Source organism: Neolamprologus multifasciatus, chromosome 18 (genome assembly GCF_963576455.1).
Source record: "Neolamprologus multifasciatus chromosome 18, fNeoMul1.2, whole genome shotgun sequence".
In the NCBI taxonomy this organism is placed as follows: domain Eukaryota; kingdom Metazoa; phylum Chordata; class Actinopteri; order Cichliformes; family Cichlidae; genus Neolamprologus; species Neolamprologus multifasciatus.
The window spans coordinates 25,500,860-25,520,540 of record NC_140456.1 but is presented as its reverse complement, the minus strand read 5'-3'; the positions used below and the strand labels follow the sequence as shown (position 1 = coordinate 25,520,540).

Sequence of the window (19,681 nt, the reverse complement as noted above, 5' to 3'; positions counted from 1 at the left end):
TTCTATCCCTTTTTTTTTATCTCTTTTTCCCCTTCTACCTTTCTTTTACACTTTTCTTTACAACCCCCACCATTTCCTCCATCATCTCCCTAACCTGTGTTCACTTTTGAACAGACAGGTTAGGGAGGTGGGGTGGAACAATAAACACAATTGGCTACATTTTACATGTGACTGATCGATGTCTTCATTCAAGAATAAATTGTCTTAAGTATAAATACAAGAAATGGGTGATAGCTGCATGTGTGTTTGTATGTGTGCATAATATGAATACTTTACTTGTTAGATCCAAATCCCAGAAGCAATTAAATAAAACAAGAAGACAAACAAAAACAAAACAAAAATATAAAGAAAAATCAGAGAGCTGTTTTATTTCTTTATAACATTTGTATTAATAAGATATTCTTTTGTGTGTGTTTATAACTCTGAACTGGTAACCAAATTTTCATTTTTGGCAGGTTTGGGGTGTGCGCGTGTGTTTTAATTTATTTTCATACACTGTAAAAAAAATATTCCGTAGAAAAACGGAAATTGTCCTGCTAATTTTCTGCCAGTACATTTTCTGTTTTTTTATGGAAGTTTGACGGACTTTTCTGTAAATGATAAAAGAGAAAATTCTGTAGATTTACAGTATACTCTCTGTACTATTTACGGACATTTCCTTCAGCTATAAAACGGAAAATTCCATTTATTCACAGTATATTTTCTGTATCATTAACTGATATTTTCCGTTAATAGAAAAATTCTGTTTCTGTTTATATTACTATTTCCAAGCACTTCTTTTCACTGTAACTCATTAAATATAGTTCTTTATATCCTTAAACATACATTTCTATGCAATTACAACCTAGTACACCATGTTCTCAAAAATTCATAAATTAAAACTTAAATTAATTTGTGCTTCGTACACAACAACATTGGTACAATTAATGTTAAATATTCTTTTATTCTCCTCAACTCAAACACTATACTAAAATATAACGACAGCATCCATCTTGTCTTCAAACGACTAAACAGCTGATACATGAACAAAATAACTCACAAGCTTTCAAATTTGAGCATTTTTATTTCCTTGAAATCAGGTTGCCCTCATGTAAATGTGTTTATTTACATTCATTCAAGTGGCTACCAAGTGTTTTCTTCAAACAGGACACCTGACAAACAAAAAATGTCATATTTAACAATATGTTCACATTTAATAATATCCAGAGTACCTTTTAGTTAGAATCACTGCCTTGTGGTAGTTTTGCCTCAGCCAAATGGTTAAGGTGTGGTTTACATCCATGTCTGTCCACTTATGATACAGTATACACATGTAGTCAGTTATAGCCAAACACCTTTGATTACTGAATTGCATTCACTTTATTAATGAAGTGAATGTAATTCACATTTGTGCGAACATTTGTCTGAGATTAACTCTTTGGGGTCTCTACCTTACAATATAACATACTTGACTGTTTAAGTGGTGCCACATAAATAAAACTGAACAGATCTAAAGAAGATGTTCCTGAACTTTGGGTTTATTCGAACAGGACGGATGGATAACCACAGGACTTTTCCCCATATGATAACTAAAACACAAAATAAATTAAGACAGATTACTGTCCCAAACTTAAAGATAAAAGTGTATTTACTGGACTTGTTTTGTCAGTGAAGAGCCAAGTACAATTAGAAGTGCTTGTTCTGATGAAAGGTTAAACTGTAAACAGCAGCGTAGTGAATAAGGATCTGTGTCCACGAATCCTCAGCAGTGACAACACTTAAACATCATAGTTCAAAATCCTTAATGCACACCTTTCTCTCCACTGTGTTCAAATGCTCTTAGCTGTTTAAGTAGAGGAAAAAGTCTGACATATTTCATGACCATTAAATGTTAGACAAGGCTCTGAAAACAAGGTTACGGTTACAAACAAAAACCTCTGCTTGTGCGCACAGACTCTAAATCACAACAAATAAGACAATAGTAAGACAAATTACTACAAAGTCTTGTTACCACTCTTCATATACCAGTGTGACAAAGTCCTGAATGCAGCCTGCATGTTAGTACATCAAGGTCCATCTGAGCTTTAAATAAAAAACACTCAGCTTTTCCTTGGATTTTCAGAGTTGCTCAGTTCATACAGGAACTGCAGCAGTCGGGGTTAACGTGTCGCTGTGTTGCTCCTCCATGTCAGCCATTGAGACTAGTCGCAATTTATTCTGAGGAAAAAAAGAGGAACAAGACATTTTTAAAAAGTTTGTATTTTTATAATTTTTTTTACCTAGAACATAAACAACATAAACAAAAAAAGGATTAGAGCTGTGCGATATGACGATATATATCAGATGACAATATAAAAATGTCTATCGTTTCTTATTATACACTATTGTTTGTTTTGTGGTGTTGCAACTGTTTAAGGCAATATTTTTTTCATGATTTTGATGGTCACTGTAGTTGCTATATTATTTCTTAAAGTTCTCTCTTTCTCTTATACTTACAATAACCACACTATGGACGGACAAGTGACTGTTTTTACGCGTACTTTCGTTACCAACAATGACGGTAAAACCATTGCATGGCTCCGCCGTCCGCTTGTTTATTTTCCACATAAACCTTTCACAATAAAGCTCAAGTGTCTGTTGAGACTTTTCAAAATAAACTGAAATGATATACATTATTCTCAAACATAAAATTTCAGAATATGCATCAAACAAATTACCTCAAATAAAAACATCAAGTACCTATAAATGGCGCTTACAGTCACCACGCAGATGAAGGCACAGAGAATACCAGCATGGCCAGCGAGGATGAGGCAGAACCAGCTAGCTCCAAACAGAAGGACCAGTCAAAAGAAATCGAGGACCTTATTGTTAAATGAGGGGCTACCTCTGTAGCATGGACATGGTTTGGTTATGAAAAGTCTGACACGCCCCAGAAAACTGTACTATGCAAATTATGCCACAAACTGGTCCCCACCACCACTCAAACACGACAAACCTCTTTAACCACCTACACAAGAATCACATGAAAGAGTTTCGAGAGAGTTTACGAATGAAACGCAAAAAAGAGCCATCAGGTGCTCAAAATAATCCTTAGACTCAAACGTTAGGACAGGCTTTTCCTCGCAGCACGCCGTATAATAAATACTCAGAAAGAAAATGGCGGCCGTTTAAACTCATGTCTAAAAATATATAGTTTCATGCATCGGTCAAAACACTCGACTCCAGGTACACGACGCCCAACTGAAAACATTTCACATAAGTCGAGTTGCCCGAGAATCACAGAATTTACAGAAAATGCACTATTTTATGATATATATCGTTATCAGGAGAGATATGTCTTATATTGGGATGTGAGATTTTGGTCATATCACACAGCCCTACAAAGGATTATAATTCACGTAGAGTTGCATACACATAACACCATTCTGTTGCAACAAAAGCAGTTTATAATTAAAGTAACATACATACCTTGAAAAACTAAATCAACCACAACACTAAACTCACCTTGTGTTTGTAGAGAAGGTGATCAGGGTTTTTCTTCATTTCCTGAGACCAGCTGCTCTGGATCATCACCAGCTTGTATCTTCATCTTTTTTTTCACCCGGGAAAGTCTGTCCTTGGCCATTGCTCTGCACTGGAAAACCAAAGTCTGTGATCAAAGGTGAAATAAGGGATATTTTTCCACTGCAGGACTTAAAGTGCTTCAAGTAGTGATAGCTGTTGATCCATTTCTCAAATAATCTGTAAGGATCTGGATTTTTAAGAAAGATACAAATATCTCTGCTTATATTTGGCTAAAAGCTTGATATAGACACAACAGTTTATAATATGTCAGCATCCCCCACAAGGCATATAAATCCCCTGCACACCAGCACTGCACTTACATTATAGTTCAATCAAGAAATAGTTATTATTGATTTATTGTTGAATTTTTTTAGTAATAATTATTAGTATTTAATCACATTAGCACAGGGGTGACAAAAATATTCCACATACTAGAAATGCTGCTCAGCATTTCATAAATTACACTTTCAACAAATGTTGGAGTAAAAACACAGTTACAGGGAAAATGTGTCTGTCTGTAAATATTAACTAAACATTTCTATGTGCTACAAAATAGACATAATTGTAAATGTGCTGAGGTGAAACGATACTTTCAACAATATTACCACTACAGTTTGTTAACCACCAAAATAATCTATGCTGGTCACCTAGCTAAAAGTATTTACTTTAGCAGCCCAAATCAGAGGCTAACATTAGCATTTGCTAGCGTCAGCCGGGAAGGTCTGAGGGTTAAACTAGGGTTAGTGTAACTTTGCCTGAAACCCTTTAAAGTGTACAGTAGAGCCAACTGTAAAACACATGTATTGATACAGTACTTATTAGAGACCTAGAATAATTTCTAGAACCATGAAGTTCTCACTTTTCCCAGTTATCCACATTGCTGACTTTCGCTAATTAGCCAGTTAGCAGTCACAGCTGTGTAATACCCAGAGAGACACAGACAGCTAACCAGGGGCGATTTTAGCCCATTTTAGGGGGTGCTTCAGCACCCCGAAAATGAATCAAAGCACTCCCAAAGATTTCTTACTTTTTTTGACAATATTTGCTGTTTGTGTGACACACTACTAAAAATCTAAAAAGCATACAGTACTGTACTTGTTTGAGACGTAACATTTTAACAACAAAAGTATAGATAACCCCCCCTCCCAAAATGGTTTGTTGATGATGAGATGAGATGAGATAGCCTTTATTTGTCAGTTGCAGGTCTTTTGCCCACAACCGAGATGACAGACCTTGCCGACCGTACATACAATACACAAACATCACATTGGGGAGACAGGTCAGGCTAGGTAGCGAAGAAAAAAAACATCGAAATGTGTAACACAAAAAGGATAATACAGGAATGCACAGATATCAACACACCATAGCACAATAAACACAGACAAGCAACATGGGAAAGAGTTCCAGTGTGTACATCTGATCTGGGACCGCTGCAATCTTTCGACTGCGCCTCCAACTGACCCGATGTCCACATCAGAGGGGAGGTAAGCGTTGGAGGTGGCGTTGGATCCGGGGTAGGGAGGGTGATGCGTCAGTGAGTGCTTATCAGTATCAGTATATGTATGTGTGTGCGTGTTAATAGATCAGCTGAGACAGTGTCCTTCGCCCTGCTAGGCTAAGTAAACAGTCTTCCAGCCAACCCAGGTGGCCTTGCATGGAATGGGAAGGAACAGACTAAACACAGTCGTTATCAGGGTGTTTTGTTCAGCTCCGGCCTTGTAGCTGGCGCCGAGAGGTATCCGGATGAGTGATGTTAATTTTTTACTTTAGTGCAACAGCTTGTTCCAGCTCGCCTCTCCCGTACTCTGGCTCTAGCGCCGTTGCTGCCAGAGCGATGGTGGCTGAGACGCAGCAGAGCGGAGCTGTGAGTGCCTGGCTTAAAACAGGACATGTTAGCTGCATTTAACCTTCAGTTACTCTTAATATAGTTAGGTAGGAGTCCGACCATTTTTCTTTTTAGCTGAAAAACATTACACCAGGTAACCTGCAGTGTTGAAAGCGTGTTTTGCGACAATGTTTGCTACCCTACAATCCGTCCTGCTCTGTAGTAAATTCAGCGACATTTGACCGTCCTGTTGCTCCCATTAAAATGTATATAGCCTATTTAAAATCGAAAACTTTAAATTGTCGGCAGCCTACTGCTGTTACCACCGTCCTGTTTGAAATGGATACTAACTAGCTAACTGACTGAATGCCCATTAACCTTATAACTCCTGGTGTGTGTGTGTGTGTGTGTTTGTGTACAGAGAGACAGCCAGGTTCATAATGGATATAAGGAAGTTTTTTCAAAAAAAGGAGCCACATTCAGGTAAAAGTGTAAAATCAAATGATCCATCAATCAAGAATAATGTTGGATCAGTGTTTCAATGTTTATATCCTTTATTAGATGTTCATGTGGTTTGGTTATTTGCCTTTTGGTTTAAAGTACACTGAGAGAGGACTTTTTGTTAGTGATCTTAATAGAATTTTTTTCATATTAATGTAATTTTTCATCTAATTGAATACAATCTATTTGTGTATGATTGTCAGTCCAAAGAGGGAGAGAGGAAAGAGGGGAACATGAGGAGAAAGTACAAGGTCAGGAAGAACCAGGTAAGAAAACAGACAGGGAACAGTGACAGGCACAACAGAAACTGTTAAACTGGCAAAGAAAAAAAAAACAACTTATTTTACTCACACAATCTGGAAGTTGTGTCCTCCCTATATTAAAGCTGTTATACAGAATCTGCAAAACAAACTGGGTTGAAACATTTTTGACCCTCTTCAACAACATTCCAACATAACATTATAATTGATTGGGGAGATTAAAATTAATGATATATTTTTATGTGGTTCAGCCACAACTCTACTAAAACCTCAGCCAGTAATAGGTAGGCCAACCTTTGGACCGTCCAGTTGTCTGTATGACTGCCACAGTACGTACATCACATTTGCACACTATCAGAAAGTGCCAAACAGGCCTGGTGGAGCGAGGAGCTGTAAAGAGAAGCAGAGTGCTCTGTTTATATTCTAAAAATGTTTTAAGCTTGTTTCAAAGATTCTGTACTGCAGCTTTAAATGTTTTCCAAAAGCACACATACACTTATCAGTGTTTCTCAAACCTTTTATAGTGTGTACCACCTGATAAAAATGTTAAGCTCTCCTAAGTACCACTGTGAAAGCATGAAACTCATAAATCTTACAACACAAAATTAGTATTATTAAATTAGTAAAATTAGTATCTGCAATAAAGATTTTTTCATACATTGTATACATTCTACCACAGGCAAAGTTGCCTCAATTTTTATAGTTTTTATTAATATTTTGTAATAATTTATTTGTAATAATTTATTCTGTTCTGGGAGTGTATTTTTATGTATCTGTATTATATTATACATACACATTAAAAAATGTGTATGTCCAAAAAATGCACTCAGTTTACTTTTTACTCACTATGAGTATCATTCATTATTCTCACCCAGTAATTAAGGTTAGGATTTTTTCTATTCCAATCCATTCTTCTTTGGCAGCATTTAAATAACCTTAATCAGATTTGATGGTTTTGTTACAGACTTTTCAAAAAGTGTTTTGCTTTTCTTTCACAAATGTGGGATTAAATTGTGTTAAAATGTACAAAACAGTAATGTCATGTTTTGTGACGAGGACCCAGGCACAGAGAGACTTGATGAATTTAAGAATCTTATGATTTAATAAAGAAATTTGCAGACTTGCACAGAGATGGTAAAATTATGATGACTGATAACGGAGACAAAGACAACAGATGATGAGGACAGGGAGGAACAGGGGTTTAAATGCACCAAAGTGACAGTCAGAGAGAACTCGGGACAACATTTAAGGATGCAGGGACTGACAGAGACAGGTTTATCTTGCTTGGCTGGGCAGCTTTCTGGGTGCTCAGCACCCCCAAAGCTCTGATCCTAGAATCGCCCCTGCAGCTAACTATAATATTTATGAAAACTGGTTCAGCCACTGAAGGGCAAAACTGGTGGTATCACAGTAAAAATTATTTTAACATTAACTAAAATGGAAAGCTTAAGTCATGTTAAACCTAAATAACAATTATTTAAAAAAATGAGTTAGCAAAATATTCCTGACTTGTCTGGAGACAGCCGAAACCAGTTAACAAATAAATTAACAATTCTTTCTAAATAAAAACGCGGCGTCTTTTGAAAAACATTATTTTAATAAAAGGAAACATGAGTTTTAATAATTACCACAGAAATTTGAAGGCAGTTTCTCCAACTTCAGAGTCCAAAATCCAGATGAAGCCTGAAAGAAGCCTAATGGCTGCTCTTGCTCTTACTTTTCCCTCCTTTTCGGGTTCTTTTTCCCACAATGCATTGCAGTAGTTGAGAAATACAGAAAAATACCTGTAAATGACTAATACGGAAAATTCCTTCATGTTTATACAGTAGATTGTACTGTATTTTTACGGATTTTTTTACAGTGTACTTATGTTGACCCTGTCTGTGTTTACTTTATGGTGAAATGGAAAAACAAAAACAAAACAAAACTCCAATAAATAAAGAACTTTGTTGCAATTTCTATTTTTAGAGTCAATAGCCCACATTTTAATTTAGTTTTGCAAGTTGCTGATTTCACACAGATCCGCTGCTGAAACGTGCCTTTGAGTATTTCATCATTTAACCAGAATAATGCGAGGCACTCATTGTGTAATTAGCATTGGCTTATGTGACAGTACATCACTGCAAGCGCCAGGCACAAAATGCACAAGAGGCTTACATGTATCTAAATCCAGATTTTATACCGAAATTTTGTTAACCATAATGAAAATATATACTCTTTAGCATAAATTAACCACTGGATTTAAAATGACATATACAACAGAAAAAAATCTGAATCACATTTAGTGTTTTAATTCAGTGTCGCAATCATTCTATGATTGAGTAGTTTGTTTGTGGTCTCATAAGCTCTCCTGTGAATTTTAGTTTGCATACTAGTTTGCATGCTTGGAATATATTATGCTAAATATATACAGGCTTTTCCACAATAGATATGAAAGTAAATGTTAGTAAACCTCTATTAAAGTCTGTTGTTTCTTAGATTCAGCAATGAAACTGAATTTAAAACAAAACATAGATGACATTCTGTCAGCTCGGCAACCACCATAATCTCACTGCCAAATATAGTGTTCATTAACATCTTTCACTAAATATCAAAGTTTTCTACCTGCCCTACTTTAAATTATAAAAGAAATTATTATGCATGAGAATCTCTAGAATGTTGAATACTTTTCCACTAAACAGTCATCTTCTACTTTGGTTAGGGTTTTTAACAACCATTTATTAAACTTATATTTTGCTTTAGTTTTATTTTTTACTGCAATTTCTGTAGAGTAGCTTTTATAGTGTTAAATCAGTATATGCTACAAAATAAAAGCCTTTCCTTTACAGTAGGTTTGTAGGCATTTTATTTTGAATTGCTCCAATCATGGCACTTCAAAGGAACAGCACTTCAAAGGAACAGCCTGTGATGTCAGAGTGAACATTCTACTGGAAAAATCCTTAAATAGGAGAGAAACTCAACCAACTTTAGTGGATCTCGGATGGCAGAAACACACAACAACCTGGTTGTTAAAACAAAGATAAGGCAGACGCAGACAAACGCAGACGCAAACGCTGAACCATCGACAATGGCAGAAGCACAAACGAAAATGGTCATTGCACCGAAAACAACAATCCTGCAAGGACCAAAAAATGAGCTTGAAAAACCCGGAAAACCAAATACTGAAAAATATCCCGTGGCACAAGCTCAAACAGAAACAGTCATGAAAACAAAGAAAACAAAAAAGCAAAAACAGCAAAGAGTGGCTGAAGAGCCAAGAAGACCGTTTACTCGGACAACATCAGTCCAACATCAGTCCAATCCCAGATTTAGACCCCATCAGGGCGCAGTCCAGTATAATCCGTGGGACGAGATTGCTGCTCTCAAACAGCAACTGCAAGCCTCCCAAAACTATCAGAATGATATTTATTGGCAAATGGTTGGTGCTAACAAGAGGGCCTCTTATCACCAGTTTCAGCAGAGCAAACTTCATGCACAAATGTACGAGAACAACAGAAATCATGAGGAAACAATTAAAGACCTCATAAAGCAGCTGGAAGAGGCTTCTAGAAATAAGCCCGATAACAAGACTGAAACAGAGGCTCTCACAAATGACAATCAAGCAATTGTCAAACTGGATGAGGTGATGCTATCCCTGCAGGAACGAATCAGCCACCCTACCACAGAGCAGTGTGTGGAGTCTGCCACTCCAACCGCAGGCACTTCACACCCCGACTCTGTAGGCTTGAAGTCCTCTAAGGAGGCTGAATTGGAGGTCCAATGTAGGAATCAACGAGAGCAGATAGAGATGCTCCAGAAACAGCTGAAAGAGCAGGCCATTAAACATAGCCAGGAGAAGGAGTCACTCAAGACAGAAATCAGTGACCTGAAATCCCAGCTGCTTTCCAACAAGGCCCTTCATGATTTGAAGGTAGAGTCTCTTGACCAAGAGCTGAAAGAAGCCAGAGCTTCCTACCTTAAAGTCACAAAGAAGCAAAAAGAACAAAATTCTGCCGATGCAAATAAAATGCAAAGATCCGAGCCTCTGAAAGAAAATGGCACTGGAGGACAGGAGAAGATAGAGAAAGAGGACTCGCTACCATCGACTGCAATGTCTCTGCAGGAAACTCTGAAAGAAGAAGACACCCGACAACAAGAAAAGATAGAAAAAGAGGACTCGACTGCATTGTGCGTCCAGGAATCTTTGCAAAGGCTACGAGATAAACAGAAAATGCTTACTGCCAAGGTGGCTGAACTCGAAACCGAAGTTAAGAGCCTGCCAGAGATACCGCAAATTAAGAAGAAGAAGTGGAACTGGCTGCTTCGGCTTTTCACCTAATTTGGTCTCAACATCATGTCCTAAAATTTATATTTATATTTGGGGCTTTTTTAACACCAAGCACTTATAAGCCCACTGGCATCAATTTTAGGACAAATATGTAAATGGATGGAACTGAAGAAAAGAAACACGTCTTCCTCCACTTCTGTTCCATCTTAATTTTCACCTCTCCTCTGTTCTCTCCCATCTCCGTCCCTTTAACCCCTGACATCTTCCCCATCTCCCCCCCCCCCCCCCATCTCCCTCTTTTTTTTCACCCTCACCCCCCAACCAGTCCCGACAGTTGACTGCTCCCTCCAGAGCCTGGTTCTGTCATAGGTTTCTTCCTTTTAAAGGGAGTTTTTCCTATCCACTGTCGCCAAGTGCTTGCTCAGAGGGGATTGTTGGGGTTTTCTCTCCCCTTTCTATCCCTTTTTTTTTTACCTGTTTTTCCCCTTCTACCTTTCTTTTACCCTTTTCTTTACAACCCCCACCATTTCCTCCATCATCTCCCTAGCCTGTGTTCACTTTTGAACAGACAGGTTAGGGAGGTGGGGTGGAACAATAAACACAATTGGCTACATTTTTCATGTGACTGATCGATGTCTTCATTCAAGAATAAATTGTCTTAAGTATAAATACAAGAAATGGGTGATAACTGCATGTGTGTTTGTATGTGTGCATAATATGAATACTTTACTTGTTAGATCCAAATCCCAGAAGCAATTAAATAAAACAAGAAGACAAACAAAAATATAAAGAAAAATCAGAGAGCTGTTTTGTTTCTTTATAACATTTGTATTAATAAGATATTCTTTTGTGTGTGTTTTTTATAACTCTGAACTGGTAACCAAATTTTCATTTTTGGCGGGTTTGGGGTGTGCACGTGTGTTTTAATTTATTTTCATACTTATGTTGACCCTGTCTGTGTTTACTTTATGGTTAAATGGAAAAACAAAAACAAAACAAAACTCCAATAAATAAAGAACTTTGTTGCAATTTCTATTTTTAGAGTCAATAGCCCACATTTTAATTTAGTTTTGCAAGTTGCTGATTTCACACAGATTCACTGCTGAAACGTGCCTTTGAGTATTTCATCATTTAACCAGAATAACGTGAGGCACTCACTGTGTAATTAGGATTGGCTTATGTGACAGTACATCACTGCAAGCGCCAGGCACAAAATGCACAAGAGGCTTACATGTATCTAAATCCAGATTTTATACCGAAATTTTGTTAACCATAATGAAAATATAAACTCTTTAGCATAAATTAACCACTGGATGTAAAATAACATATACAAAAGAAAAAAAATCTGCATCAATTTAGTGTTTTAATTCAGTGTCGCAATCATTCTATGATTGAGTAGTTTATAAATCCAGCTGTTAGCAGCACTAACTTCAGCTGCTTCAATTCATTGACATTTGCAAGCAATCCTTGATACACAGCATTTCAGTCAGGTTGAGATCTGGACTTCCATGCTGTAGATTTGCTGCTGTGCTTGGGGTCATTATCCTGTTGCATGGTCTAACTTAGGAGAAGCTTTAGCTGTCAGACAGACGGCCTCACATTTGACTCTAGAAAACTTTGGCATACAGAGGAGTTTGTCAACTGCAAGGTGCCTCTCTCTTGTGGCTGCAGAACAAGCCCAAATCACCACCCTTAAACCAGCATGCTCTACATTTGGTTTGAAATATTTGGGCTGTGTTTGATTTTTGCTGAAGGTACTGCTGTGCATTATGGCCAAACCTCCACTTTGGTCTCATCTGTTAAAAAGACGTTTCTCCAGACGTCTCCTTCGAGGGCCCAATCACTTGTGTGTGTGTCCGTCCCCAGCTACTCAAGCAGTTGGTTTAGTTCAGCTCTGGTTTCTAGCAGTCGTCACAACATGTCAAAAATACTGTTCTAATGAGTGGTACAATCCCGGAACAGAGTTTTGCAACACCTTTTGATCATCTCTTCATTTGCCACTGATGATTTTCTTACAGGCTCGAAAGGAGCCAGCTGAGGTGGTTTGGGCATCTGACAAGGATGCCCCCTGGGCGCCTCCTGGGTGAGGTGTTCCAGGCATGTCCCACCGGGAGGAGGCCCCAGGGCAGACCCAGGACACGCTGGAGAGATTATATCTCTCGGCTGGCCTGGGAACGCCTTGGTGTTCCCCCGGACGAGCTGGAGGAGGTGGCTGGGGAGAGGGAGGTCTGGGCCTCTTTGCTTAGGCTGCTGCCCCCGCGACCCGGCCCCGGATAAAGCGGATGAAGATGGATGGATGGATGGATTTTCTTACAGCATGTACCAGTTTTCTTGCTTTAGTGATGACTGAATCAGCAGTTGGGTGTTTCATAGCATCGTTCATTGTGAGTTGGAGTGTGCAGTAGGCACGGCTTTCTGTGAAACTTGCTGTTCTCCCCATCTTCTTGCAGCTCAAGGTATTAAAAAAAAAAGAAAAACAGACAGTTAACATTTAAAGATTATAACATTATGAATGTAAGCAACAAAAAGTGTTGTTCTATTTCCACTTGAGGTATTTATTTCATTAAATAAAAACTACTTCTTAAACTATGCTCATTAGCTCCAGTTTATTCCAGGTTATGCTGCAGGTATCTTAAGTAAGCGGACCTGTAAGCGGCAGAGGAGAGCAGCTTGATGACATCATCACCCGGGGCAGAAAAGAGCAGGTTGCTGACATAAGCAGCTAATAAAGATCTTTGGCTATTCATAGTCCACCAAAGTAATTAAGTAATAAATTTTAAAAAAAGGAAAAATTAGAAAATTTATGCCTTTTCAATATTGAGTATATAGAAACTTCTGTTTTTTAGTGGGCCCAGAAAATAGGACAATTTCTTTGAATTCACAGAAACATTCTTGTTTTATAATTACTGCACAATCTGGGCAACGAGCTAATTTAATCAGCCAATTTTCTTTGGTCGTTTTACACATTTATTTATTCCAATTTATGCTCAAAGAGTATCACTGAAATATTTATTTCATTTATTACAGCAGCATTTCTTTATTATGTGGAAAAACTTAGTTGTACTGTTCAAATAGTCATTTGTTTTTCTTTCTTACGACGTCTCAGTGCTTTGATTTTAAACTAAACTTCTTTTCACCGATGGACAGTTTCACTGGTCGAGCCCACTTTAGATCAGTGGGCTATAGTGCCACACAATGTAAGATGAGTTTGACATCCCTGAATTAGACTCAAACACACTTCACATGTGTAAGATTAATGTTGGATTCTTTTAATATGTAATACTGAATTTAATAAACACCGGCAGCCTTGCAGAGCACGCTGAGAACAAACTAATAGTAATTAATAAAAATGATGCACAGGTTTTAAGACGCTGTACAGTAACAAAGGCTATATTCATCAGCATAGCGATGTGTCAGGATCTAACAATTTATATAAACTGCTGTCCTGTGATTCCCCTGAGATGTCAGATTTATCCAGAGAAAGCTCCCAGCTCTCAGCCAGCTGTCAATAGAGTGAGAATAATTGGAAACTAAAACTCATATGTAATTCAACCATTGCTATTTTTGTTTTTTAAACATCTGTCCTTTTACTTAATTTTACCTCAATCTACCCAACACATGTTCCTCAAAATATAAAGAGCATGCAAGGATCAATAAGAACTGAATCTTTCACCGTAAAACAAATATCATGATAACAATATTACTGAACACAGTCAACATCCTTTTTGCTTGTTTTGTTTCTGGCTTTAGGATTCAGTCTTTGCTGAACGTCTGTGCGTTGACGTGGCTGCTGTTTGATGTTTCACAATGTTGAACTCTGATTACGGCTGTCCGGGAAGTCAGTTTGAAACCTGGACTGTAAATAACCTCATAGATTTTTGTACAAAAACATTATCTGATAAATGCAGGAGGAAAGAAATAAATACAAGCAGTTCCAACTGAGCGGTGTTTTCTTGACGTTCACTATGTGTACAAAATGTGTGTCTGCGTACTTTGTGTGCATTTGTAAGGACCCCAATTTAAGCTTTATACATTTAGAAAATGTGCACGCAGTGTCTATTTGTGAATTGATTTCAACAACAGCCAGAATTACTCAGCCTAATGTTTACTGTTTCCCAACTTTTAGGCTTTGATGACTAATTATTAACTGGTTCAGAAGAACAAGGTTCTACTCTGCTCTGCTTTGTGAATTAATTCCTGCAAAATGTGTCTCAGGTCTCTTGGATTTGTCCTGATTTTATTTCCTGGAGTGTTTCTCGGTGAGGACATTTATTTATTTATTTGAAGTTGTTGGTTATATATCTAATGTGCATTTTTATGGGGTTTGTTTGTTTGTTTTTATTGTATTTCAGCACAGTGCTGTGACGCTCCCAGGCTTCATGGTTATTTTATCCCCGAACAAGAAACTTACTCTGACAAAGACATTATCACTTATTCCTGTGATAACGGATATAAACCTGTAGTGGAGGGTTGGTGGGCAACCAGTACCTGTGAACATGGGAAATGGTCTCATGAACCGCAATGCATAGGTAAGTGTTACATATATATGTCTATACTGGGAATGGTGAATGTGCTTAAAAGCTTAAATAAATAAATACATATATATATATATATATATATATATATATATATATATATATATATATATATATATATATATATATATATATAATTATTATTATTAAAAGATTGTGTAATCAGTTGTCTCAAAACATAAGAAATAAGCTAAAAATCAGACTGATCAGCAAATAAAGACAATGTTCAATCTTATGTCAGGATGGTGAAGCTTTAATTATACTCTAAAAAAGTTATAAACTAAATAAAAAATAATATTATGAGGTACAGGACATACAAATCAGAGTTTGGGACCCCTAATTCTCTTTGAATTAACCGTTCATGCAGGGACACATTTTGCTGTTTGTGGAGTTTTAAAGTTAAATACCACAAATCACAGAAGTCCAAGCCTGTCAAGAATCATTCTGCCACAAATAAAAGAAAATTGCATTTCTTCCAAGAAAATACGTGTTTGTTAGGTTTTTTGTTTTGTTTTGTTTTTGTTTTGTTTTGTTTTTTCCCCTCCACTGTGATTAAGTTGTATTGTTGTTCATGTTGTATAAATAAAAAAACCAATAAAACATAAATTATAATTAAAAAGAAAATACATGTTGCTTGTCTTCATGGTTAAGATGGGAATTTGTCATTGATCGTGACTTTCATGAACACTTACACTAACCCTGAACCCCAACAGTTAATATTGTTAAACTGTTGATGGTGACATTTGTCTGGTTTTCCTCAGATTTAAACAATCAATAAAAAAAACTCTTCCAGTAATTCCTTAAATTAACTATTCACAACATTTAATGCGGCATGTTGCTGTTCGCAGTCAGAAAGTTTTAATTATGAATGTAAAAGTTACTCTGTGAAATCTCAAAGTGTTGATGGTGACTCTGGTCTGTTCTTCCTCAGATGAAAGCAGCTGCCTTCCACCAACTATTCCCAATGGAAAGTACCGTAAAAACTCAAACGGCTGGTATGAGGATGGAAGTATACTAGAGATAACATGCGATGGAGGATTTGAGCACCAGAACCAGATCAACACCACTACCTGTGGAAATGGAAAATGGTCCTCTGCACCAGTCTGTGAGAGTAAGTCTGCTACATGTTTGACTCCAGTTAGCTGTTCAACACTTTTTTCTGCTTCTATTCATGACTTTTTATTTTTACAGGAAGTGTGAGTGCATGCAGTGCACCTCCTAAAATCCCCCATGCAGTCATCATTCATGGATACCAGGAGGTGTTTGCAGCAGGTTCAGCAGTGCAGTATGAGTGTGAAGACGGATACACTGCACACACCGAGAAATCTGTTTGTATACAGGGAAACTGGACAGCAGTGCCAACATGCAGTAAGCTGACAGTTTACTAAGATCTGCATTTATGTATTTACTTTTTCTTATTTGGCAATAATCCACAGTAAGTTTAAAAACAAGTAATCACATGACACTTGTATCAGTGCACAAATGAATGAGAATGTTTAGTGTATGATCAGGTGGCCAGAATTATAATAAATAAAAAATAATAAGTATTCTGCAATCATTCGAAGTTTACAGTCTACAAATGATGCACGTTTAAACAGGAAGTGGACTGTCAGTGTCTGTTTACAGTCTTTTCTGCTGTTCATAGTGAAATTTAATAAAATACAAAAATACAAAAAAACCCAGATATTTAATACATATTGGAGTGACTTTATCCTTTTATTTTTGGATGTTTTTGAGCAGTAAAAGTTCTTGGATGCATATGTAGTGTGTGTAGAATATGTGATGTATTTTCTGTCTCTCTGTCAGAGATAGAAACCAGACCAGGTGGTGAACATACTGAATCAACAGTTACAGAAACAGGAGATGGAGACAGTGCATCTGCTGGCAGTGAGATCCAGCCAGGACATGGAGGTAGGTTATGATTTACATTATGTCTCAGTGGGGGTTAAAAGTTCTCTAGCATGAATACCTTGTTAACATAAAAATGACTGACAAACTTTATAAAATAATAATAGAGAAAATGTTCAAATTGGCTTAATCTCAAAGCAAAATAACTGTTTTGTGTCTTTCAGGATCTTCAAAAAAGGGAGTCACACGTCCTCGTTATACAACAAGTAAATAAGTACATTATTTTCTCCTTGAATTTATTCATGCTGATGAAATCAGAATGTTAAGTGCATTACCTCGGCCACAGTTTGATATGTTTTCAGAAATATTCCTGCGTTTTCATTTCAGTTCAGAATTGCGGAAACATCCCTGTTATTGAAAATGCTGTTGCTCAGGAAACTTCACACCATTTGACATACCAATGCCAACGTTTGTACAGATTAGTGGGTCCAGAAACAGTGAAGTGTATCAGCAGTGGTATGTGGTCAAACTTACCTGAGTGCAGAGGTATAAACACATCAATGATAATCATTTTTATGGATCTGTGTTGGGGAGAAATTTTAATTTAATGGTTGTTTCTTGTGTCCAGCTAACTTCTGTGCTGTCAACACCAATGACAATCCTGGTTACATATCTGTGGGAACTGTGTACATCGAAAATGGTAAAGAAGAGAGAGTGGAGTGTGTGAAACCACACAGCTGGTCGATGAAACATTATTCTATGGTTCGATGCATCAATGGAAGAGTGGAGCGAACTAAATGTAAGTATTACTGTAAACTCTCTATGTTTGAACGTGTCAGTCAGAAAAGAGTTTTCAGTGCTGTGTTGCCTACATGTTAACACGTTTTTATTACCTATAAGAAAGAAAACTTTTTAATAAATAAAACAACTGAACATGAATCGTTTTAATAACAATTACATTTTAAAAGATCTGAGCACTTAATGTCTCTCAGTGTCGTTAAATCCAACCAAGCTTTTACAACTTTAAACTCCTTTAAACAGGCCCAGAAAAAACTACAGCAACTCTGCTGATTCACTGATTCGTTGTTTCTACCTTAATTTGTTGTCACCAGAAGTACTGCACAGCCACCTGTCACACCTTGTAGTGTATGCTGCCGTCCTGACAGCTTCCATTTCCCTGCACTAATGCCTGTGATGTGGATAATAAAATAAGTAACTCACATTTTTCCCCACATTTATTCTGTTTTTAAACCTGAAATTATCCTTGGCATTTCCACTTGGCAATTTCAATAGATCTTATAGACCCGATAAATATGTATTTCTTTAACATATGCAGGAAGGCTTTAAACAGAGTTTACTGTGTGATCACCTTTAATGAGGCTGATATATATGTTGTTTACTTTGTGCTTTGTGTAAACACAGGTGGACTATTTAGTAAACAAACATATCCACTTCTATAGAAACTTCTGACTCTAAACAGTATCCCAGTAAAGTCGATTCAACAAAATATTAAACCTGATGAAAGCTGCCAGCAACTTGTAGACATGTAGAAAACTGAACACACCTCATCTGCAAATGTTAAGTCACTGAAGTGTTCACACTGAGCTTCTGCATCACTGTTTACAGGTTGTAACAGGGTGGAACATGCAGCGGTGAGTGTTCCTCTTTAAAAGAAATGCTGTTATTGCTCTGATCTGTCATTTAACGATGTTTCAATTGAAGAATCACAACTTGATTTTTATACTTAGTTTTCACAATTTGTTTATTTTCTCCTTTGGTTTTTACATTTTAAAAATTGTATTATATTTGTAATTTATTCATAAAACATCTGCTCTTCTAACCAGGGAGGTCTATTGTGTGGCTAAACCTGTAGCTGAGGATTTGCTCAGCACTTTGGAGCTTTTAAAGGAGGAACCTGACTTATGATCGCATCGTCACAGCCTGTGTTAGCTTTTCATTTTCATCTTCAAAAATTTAAGAGAAAATGGTTTGTGTGCTCTTATTTGAGACACAAACACCACCAAACTGAATAAAGTCTCAGATTTTACCATCAAAACTGCTCCTGCTTTGTCTGTGTGTTTTATTTGTTTAGTATTTGAAGAGCACTGATTTAAACCTAGCTGTTGTCAAGTTTATATAATGGATTGTCATTTATGCTTAGAAATATTTACTCATATATGCTTAGAGTTTTATAATTAGTTGTAGATTGGTAGAGGTTTGATCCTTAGTAGTCTGTGGAGACTCTGTGTGCCTCCCAGAGCACTCTGGCATGCAATCACAACTTAAGGTCAGGAGAGAAGTTATATCTGCTCTTACTGATTTATAGGAGGACACCTACTCTGTATCTGGTTAAGTATAAGAGCCTTTTGTGTAGATAGACCGCTAGACTCCTGGCACCAGCTTTGGGGAGTCTTCACAGGTTCACATCTTGACCGGAACGACATCTGGCTCCGGTCCGGTCTCCCTCATGCATGAGTAACACAAAGAACTTTGCCTACTTGGTGTTCAATGCTTTTGCTGTGTAGTTAAATTGTCTCGTTCCAGCAGTGGGCCTGTGCTAGACAGACCCATCAGCTGTCCTGTTCAGGGTGACAAGTTGCTGAAAGTTCTCACATGTGGTTTATTTTCTGGATCCTCCAGACAGTCATGCACCTATAAACTCACACATTTCTTTTTGTTTGTTTGTTTTTGCAGTTTTGATTTATTGATGATGGCAAAAAGTTTGAGAAAAACTTCATCACTTTTTCCAAATATGAGGAATATTTAAAATATCGAATTGTCAAACAGTTCCGACCAAAGTTACGGGAAAAGCCTCTATTTCTTTACTGTTTAAAAGCTGAATAATTTCCCAATTACCAAAACACTTTCTGAATGTTTTTAATAAGGTTCTTACACATTTTAT

The 19,681-nt window shown here is 37.1% G+C and overlaps 1 protein-coding gene and 1 long non-coding RNA gene across 4 annotated transcripts; one reads left to right on the top strand and one right to left on the bottom strand.

Moving 5' to 3' along the window:
- Nucleotides 1-1,043: 1,043 nt before the first annotated feature.
- On the bottom strand, nt 1,044-8,362 carry LOC146498092 (uncharacterized). Its single transcript, XR_014870471.1, has 3 exons — nt 7,758-8,362; nt 3,484-3,613; nt 1,044-2,196 (listed from the first exon to the last, which is right to left on the bottom strand). It is a non-coding gene; the product is annotated as an uncharacterized LOC146498092 (long non-coding RNA).
- A 6,021-nt stretch (nt 8,363-14,383) lies between these two features.
- LOC146498091 (complement factor H-related protein 1-like) lies at nt 14,384-18,839 on the top strand. Of its 3 annotated transcripts, XM_085139211.1 has the most exons (11): nt 14,384-14,401; nt 14,523-14,655; nt 14,749-14,925; nt 15,863-16,042; nt 16,123-16,299; nt 16,738-16,842; nt 17,004-17,045; nt 17,167-17,325; nt 17,408-17,578; nt 18,406-18,431; nt 18,624-18,839. In XM_085139211.1, the coding sequence occupies exons 2-11, from the start codon at nt 14,601-14,603 to the stop codon at nt 18,642-18,644; spliced, it is 1,113 nt and encodes a 370-aa protein (XP_084995337.1). In that variant the 5' UTR covers nt 14,384-14,401; nt 14,523-14,600; the 3' UTR covers nt 18,645-18,839. The 3 variants fall into 3 exon arrangements, with proteins under 3 accessions (XP_084995337.1, XP_084995339.1, XP_084995338.1); XM_085139213.1 differs by lacking the exon at nt 16,738-16,842; XM_085139212.1 differs by lacking the exon at nt 14,384-14,401 and having other exon boundaries at nt 14,505-14,655.
- Nucleotides 18,840-19,681: the final 842 nt, after the last annotated feature.

Excerpts from the sequence above, each read along its gene's own strand:
- LOC146498091 (XM_085139211.1), top strand. The coding sequence starts at position 14,601 with ATGTGTCTCAGGTCTCTTGGATTTGTCCTGATTTTATTTCCTGGAGTG. Across the intron at positions 14,926-15,862 it reads TCATGAACCGCAATGCATAG|ATGAAAGCAGCTGCCTTCCA; the intron begins GTAAGTGTTACA and ends GTTCTTCCTCAG. Across the intron at positions 16,043-16,122 it reads CTCTGCACCAGTCTGTGAGA|GAAGTGTGAGTGCATGCAGT; the intron begins GTAAGTCTGCTA and ends TTATTTTTACAG.